Consider the following 7,070-nt stretch of genomic DNA (forward strand, 5'->3'; position numbering starts at 1 on the left):
CAGATAAAGAGAAAAAAATATGACCTTGAAGAAACTGAAATAAACTTACTTAATTGGACATCTGTGCCCAGAGTAATAATGCAGGAATTTTTTTTTTTTATCTGAAAACATGTAACTGAAATAAGCAGTATTAGCACTTCTGGTCTCTGTCTGTTTTTTTCTAGTCAGAGAGGCCAAAGCCTGACTAAATTCACTTTAACAGTGGTGAGATACATTTTCTGAGTTGTTATGTGCCTTTTAGGGTGATGGAGTTCTGTGGCCAACTGCGGGTTGGACTGGCACCTGCCTTAGCCTGTGAAATGATCCTTGGAAGAGAATGGGGACTGTTCTACATAATGCTCAAACAGATACGAGCTATGGAGGAAGAGTGAAAGTGGCTCTGAAGGGGAGAAGGCTTAGCTGGCGAAAGCCCACCTCACCTGAGAGAAGTGGCAGGCAGTATTAACCTGGAACAGGTGGTTAACGCAGCACAGTTCTGTCAGGTCCAACAAGAAGACCTGGAACTCCAGTGGCTAGGGACCGAAGACCCTGGGGAAGGAACATTGCAAAGTCATCCTGAGTTAATCGGGAGGTATTATATTGGGTCCAACAGGGCGAGGAGGGCACCTCAAAAGGGAGACAGTTAGTGGTCCTGTCCTCACTCCGCCACTCCATTTGGAGATTGGCTCCTGACCCCCCAGTGGGAGGCCATTTAGGATACACCAAGACCCCGGGCAAGGCTGGTCCAAGAATTCTTTTGGTCATGTCTACAAGACATCGTGGAAAGATGGGGGACCACTTGCCCAGAGTGCCAAAGGGCTCAGGAATGGAAGCCACATAGGGCACCGTTGCACCCCATGCCATTCTCCAGAATTGCACTAGACATAGTGGGCCCCCTCCCCAAGTCGCACAATGGTTATCAATATATATTGGTTTTAGTGGCTTATGCCACCTGGTTCCTGGAGGCACTACCACTTAGGTCCATTACAGCAACACAAGCAGCAGAAGAATGGATACTTAAATGGATAGCGCAGGTCGGCATACTGTGTGAAATACTCACTGACCAGGGGACGAATTTCATGTCTGGCATGATGAAAGCCCTGTGTAAAACCCTCAGCATCACCCAGTTGAGGACGTCGGTGTACCATCCTCAGACGAACAGTCTAGTGGAACAGTTAAATGGGATGACCAAGCGGTTGCTCAGGTGGTGCTCGCAGGAAGACCCCCAGAGGTGGGATACCATCTTAACGCCATTGCTGTTCACCATGAGGGATGCCCCCCAGGAATCGATGCAGTATTCACCATTCTAGTTAGTATACGGCCACAACCCTCAGGGGCTGTTACAGGTCATCAGAGAAGAATGGGAATGACCGGTAGGGTTAGGAATATCCACGGAAAGATACTGCCAAGAGTTGTAGGACTGGATCAACTAGGCCCAACAGATTGCCAGCCAAAATTTGAGGGCTGCCGAAGAGCAACAAGAAGCCCACTATAATAAGAAGACAAGAACCCAGACCTTCCACCCAGGAGATATGGTTTTGGTGTTGCTCCTGGCGACCTCAAGCAAGCATCTCACAATGTGGCAAGACCTGTTTAGAGTAGTTCATCAAGTGGGGCCAGTGGATTATGAATTGCTGAAGCCGGGCCACTGCCAGGAACACCAAATTTATCATGTGAACCTCCTTAAGGAGTGGAAAACTCCACAGGGCCGGCCGGCGCAAGAAGAGCAGGTGGGCAAAGACCTGGGACTGTCCTGTCCTGTGTTGAGTGAATTCACAGGGGAAGAGTCAGTGCAAATAGGCGAAGAGCTGGATAGCCGGCAACAACAGGAGTTGTTGGACTTAATAGAGGCCTTCTGGGCAGTATTCCAAGAAACGCCGGGATGAATGACTGGAATTGAACATGAGATTAGAACTCCCCCTGGTGTGCTGGTTGGGGAAAGGTGAAGGCTGATACCCCAGCGTTGGCAGCAGGAAATACAACAGGAGATAAAGAGGATGCAAAGACAAAGAATTATATGACCACCCCAGAGCCCTTGGTGTACCCCCATTGTGCCAGTGGCCAAACCTGACGTCTGTGTATAGACTTTAGGAAGCTAAATTGCCTTGACAACCTTCAACACCTTCCCTATGCTGGACATTACCTACCTCATTGAGAGGATAGGCAAAGCCCAGTATATATCTATCCTCAACCTTGCCAAAGGGCAAATCCCGATGCGCCCTGCGGATAGCTCCAAGACTGCTTTTGGGACCCCTTGGGGGTTATTTGAGTTTATTCAGATGCCCTTAGGGCTAAACAGTGTGGCGGCCACCTTCCACAGGCTGATGGACAACCTGCTTGCACCGCACACGTCGTATGCAGCAGCATATATTGACGATATCATTATATTCACTCCGAGTTGGCACTGACACCTTAAAGCCCTGAGGGCAGTCCTGGGAGAACTCCAAGCAGCAGGTTTGACCACAAATCCCAAGAAATGCAAGTTGGCAGGATGAGAAATGGCATACCTAGGGTTTCGAGTAGGCAGAGGAACAATACACCCCCGACAGACAAGATTGAAGCCATACGACGATTTCAGGAGCCATGTACCCATAAACAGCTATGCTTCTTCTTGGGACTCATTAATTATTACTGGCAGTTCATACCACATTTTGCAAGACTCTCTGAACCCCTCGCAGATGCGCTGGGAGGGGGGCCAGCAGTGCTGCTGAAATGGACACCAGAGATGTGAAAGAGCTTCATAGAACTAAAGGAGGCGATACATCACGATGTCATAGTGCACATCCCTAATTTTGATGCTCCTTTTATATTGCAGATGGATGCATCAGGCAGTGCCCTACGGGTGGTATTACTTCAAAGATGTGGGGAAGAAGAGCCCCCGATCACCTTCGCCAGTCAGAAGCTCAGCCGCACCAAGACCAGGTATGCCACCATCGAGAGGGAGTGTCTGGCAATACACTGGGCAATAGAGTATTTTAAGTATTAACTGATGGACCGAGAATCCGTGGTAGTGACAGATCACACCCCACTACAGTGGCTAACTGGGAAACAAAGTGTAAATGCCTGGATCACTCACTGGGCCTTGGCATTGCAGCCCTTCAAGTTTACAATCATGCACTGCCCAGGCAAAGGTATTTTCGTAGCTGATTTTCTCTCCAGACGAGGTAGCCCAGACAAGTTGGAGGAGGAAGCACCCCACACTCATAAAGAGAAGCATCAGGCTTTGCAAGAAGCCCCACAAGATGTCCAGATGCAACAAGGCAACTTAAGGGGGGAGGTCTGTGGCAGCGAGATGCCCCCACAAGCTCTCGAAGGGGAGAGGGTAGTCCCCGTGGGCCCCAAACCCCACAAACAGCCCCCCAGCAGGGGAAACTTACCTCCCGCTGGGCAGCTGGAGCCAGAGCAGGAACCGGAGCCATGGCCGCGCGAGCCGGCATTACGCCGGCTGTTTAATCAGCTGTTTCCTGGGTGGGGAACAGCTGAGCCAATCGTGGTGGCTGTTCTGGCCACCGCGGGAAGATTTAAAAGCCCTACCAGAACCCGGGGGGCAAAGCAGGTGGAGAGGGAGCACGCTGGCAGAGAGCACGCCAGGCGTACTGAGACTCCTGCTACAGAAAGCAGCAGTGCAGCCAGTGCAATGCCAGCAGGTGGAGCAGGGGAGGCGTTGGAGCCCCTTGTAGGAGGTTGGGGGAAAGGAGCACACCCTCTCCTCCCCAGGAGTTTATTTCTTTTGAGAAAAAAAAGAGAGAAGAGTCGTAAGAGCAAAGTGCCCTACTCAGAGGCATTGGAGTAGGCACCAGCTTACGCACATGTAGCTGGCCAGTCTCTAGGGAGGGAAGGCTACTCATTGAGACAGAAGGGGCAGCCGGACAAGTACCAACAGAGCCCACCTGGACGTGGGATCCCCCTTGAAGCAAGCCATGGTCAAACGAGCACAACCGAGGCACCATTGCTGGCGCCCATCCGGTTGGCGAGTGGACAGGGTGTAGGGGAGGCGGAGTCCCGTAGAACATCACACCCGAATCGTGAGTACTGCCGTATCTGGGGATCCCCATGAAGAAGATCTCCACTGAACCCTCTCTTTATATAATAACATCAAGTCGTGGCGGGAGAATTGAGGGGAGGGGCTCCGCACCTGGTGGGCAGTACATCACTCAGGGAACCCCACTTAAGGCACCTTACATAACAGGGGGTAACCTAGTTAAAGAGATAATTTTATTTACACTTAGATTTACCATCATAAAGGCTAATTTGTACAATTAGCACTTTTGCACTTAGCTAGAAATTTTAATTCCATTTTAACTTGGACAAGTGATAGGAGAGATTGCATGTGGATGTGGCACATGCTATTTGTTCTCTCTAGAGGTTGTATTGGTTTCATTTTCTTTCACTTTCTTTGTCTGGAATTCTCACAGGATCTCAGTTGACATAAATAAATTGAAATATTGAAAATTTAACATAATGACTTCTGTTAGTTGAAGAAGCAATACTCATCCCTTATGTCTAATAACATAAGTGTGAAAGTTAATTGTAGTGGCTCCCCCTGTATGTATGCTTGATTTTGCTGGAGTTGTTAAATGCAACAGAGAGAGAATCTCTACTTTCAAAAATATTACCTTGAAAACTTATCTAAGTTAATGGATCCTCCTTCAAGAATATGTAGAATCTAACTACTTTATCTGAGGACGTCTAAATCCAAAGGTAGCCAAAGTTATCTTTAAAAGGAAAGCAGTTGAATTGAACATATATTAAACCTATCTTTGAAAAAAAACTACTGATTTTCAAAGGGTTGTTTTTTAGAAGTAAAGATACGTTTTCCCTAACATTTCTGTGTTGTTTTTCTTTTTTAGCAGGAATTCAGTTGTTCACCATAAAGAGCATGCAGTGTGCAAAGGAAGGGTTACCATATCAGGTACACAATGGTGTGATCTTTATATTATATTATGAAAATAAAGAAAAAGCTGAATAAATTGTCTTAAAACCTCTCTGGCTTTACAGCATGTATCATATCAGTATAGCATCTCTGACCTTACCAAACTGGGCCAGTTGTCTGAAAGTACCTAGGTAACTTAGAGACATAAATCTAATTGACTTTCAATAGCAGTGTGCTCCAGTGTCATTTTAGCTACATTTGACAGTTCTGCCCACTATCTTGATATTGCTTTGAAGGTCTTTCCTATTAGGAAATAATTTCATATATATCTTGCTAAATACTCTACATGTTAAAAGGCAAAATTTTAAAATATTTGGGATACTTTTTAAAGTGCCTAAGTTACTTTGAAACTTCATAGGATTTCTGTTACTTATCTATTTATGTTTTACTCTTGACCCCCTATGACCCATCTTTTACAGCAGGGTTGGCCAATTTGTGCCACAAGCAGAAAGCAGAGCAGCAATTGGGCAGGGAGCACATAGTGTGGAGCAGAAAGCTGAGCAGCTGATCAGGCAGGGAAGACAGGGTGGGGAGCAGAAAAGAGAAGAGCTGTTTGGGCAGGGTGTAGAAAGCAGAGTAGCAGATGAGGTAAGAGAGTGGCATCAAACCCTTAAGTGCCTTAAGTGGGGTTCCTGGCTCTGCGAGGAGAGGGGGCGTGAATTTGTGGCATGCTTGCCAAAATGTTTCGATCCCTCTGTTGTATAGGATCAAGAAGATGTAACTGGTTGATAATGCCCACTATAACCCCATACATCTTGGTCAGCATTTGGGCAATTATTTGGGCTGAAGGGCAAGTTAGAGAATTTTGGTGAGCTATTGTGGGCCAGGTGAGCAACCCCCTTGCCCCCACCGCACTGGGACAACACCCTCTTATCTCTCCTCATACACCCCTGCAGCAGTGCACCAAAACTCCCCAAGTGGCCCCCCACAGGCAAGGTGCTCTTAGCTGGGTGGATGGGATGGGGCCATAGGTGGTTGGGGATCAGTGTCTAGAAGTGGGATGGGTGATCTGAAAGTGGGGAACACACAGTGGTGGCGCATAGGGGGTGCACAGGGGGTGCATGTGCACCCTCTGGGAGCACCAGTGCAGCCCCTGACAGGCTGCGCTTGCCATTTAGGTGACAGGCGGGGGGGCAGGCGGGAGCACTGGTGCCCCCCCTACAAGTGCCGGCTGGGGAGTGGGAGCATTACAGCCACTTTGCAATTGACTGCGGGAGACCCCCCTATTGATGAGATTGGCTGCGGGGGCGGGGACCCCCCTGGTGACTGACTAGTCACTGGGGGGGTACGTGTGCCCCCTGAGTAAGGTGGTACCAGTCGGCCACAGGAACACATACTCCTGGGAGACTGCGAGAAATTTCAAGAGTGTTTGTAAGAGGAAGGAATGGGGAAAAAAGGAGGGAAGGGGAAATATAAATGAGGGAATATAAAAAATGAAGGACTTAAAAAAGGGTATGTGATGCTCAGAATTGGATCATAGATAACAATGGTGGTGATGTTGCATTAGCACAGATTTTAGTTTATCCGGGAACCTCAACAGCCTGGTTATTGGTTTCAGCAGAGATTAGCTATCCAAGTTACTACAGTTTTGCTGCTACCGTTATCCGTATTAGATTAAACAGGTGTAGGTCTTCCATCTTGTGCCACAGTTACATCTTCATTTTCCATATCCATTCCTAGTAAAATTTGTAGGATCCTATGACATTGGTATTTCTCATTTCTATAACATTGGGTTGTTATAACACAAAGTTATGCCTTCATTTGTCTACAACCAAATGATGCTTTTTAATCTTTTTCAGATATTTTGGGCACAATAAAGGAAACTCTAAGGAAATGGAAACATTAGAATCCAAATGTAATGTAATTCCAAGTGCTGTAAATATGTATGAGTCTTTCTGAAACCAGAAGTTCATGCACCTAAAACATTTTTAAACTCCTTCATCCTAGGTTTTTGTAAGCAAGTTTTTGTACCATTTGGGCCATCTGCATCAACTTAATATTACAACTTGAGTTACCTTTTACTGTATGGCTGATGATGGTAACAGTGCAGATATTTTACAGATTAACAGTGTTTTTTTAAGACACTGTTAAAGGATCAGTAAAAACAGAAAGCAAGGGTTTTCTTATAGCAGGGATTGTTTAAAAGTTAGTTAAGTGT

General features: G+C 46.9%; 1 protein-coding gene across 1 annotated transcript in view; it reads left to right on the forward strand.

Annotated features, from left to right (window-relative positions):
- RTKN2 (rhotekin 2) overlaps positions 1-7,070 on the forward strand; it is a 72,843-nt gene that overhangs the window by 14,223 nt on the left and 51,550 nt on the right. Inside the window, 2 exon segments of the mRNA XM_019507741.1 lie at positions 2,795-2,901; positions 4,830-4,891. Coding sequence (XP_019363286.1) covers positions 2,795-2,901; positions 4,830-4,891 — 169 coding nt within the window.

The sequence above is a fragment of the Gavialis gangeticus genome, unplaced genomic scaffold, assembly GCF_001723915.1.
Source record: "Gavialis gangeticus isolate Ggan-Ray unplaced genomic scaffold, GavGan_comp1, whole genome shotgun sequence".
NCBI classification, from domain to species: domain Eukaryota; kingdom Metazoa; phylum Chordata; order Crocodylia; family Gavialidae; genus Gavialis; species Gavialis gangeticus.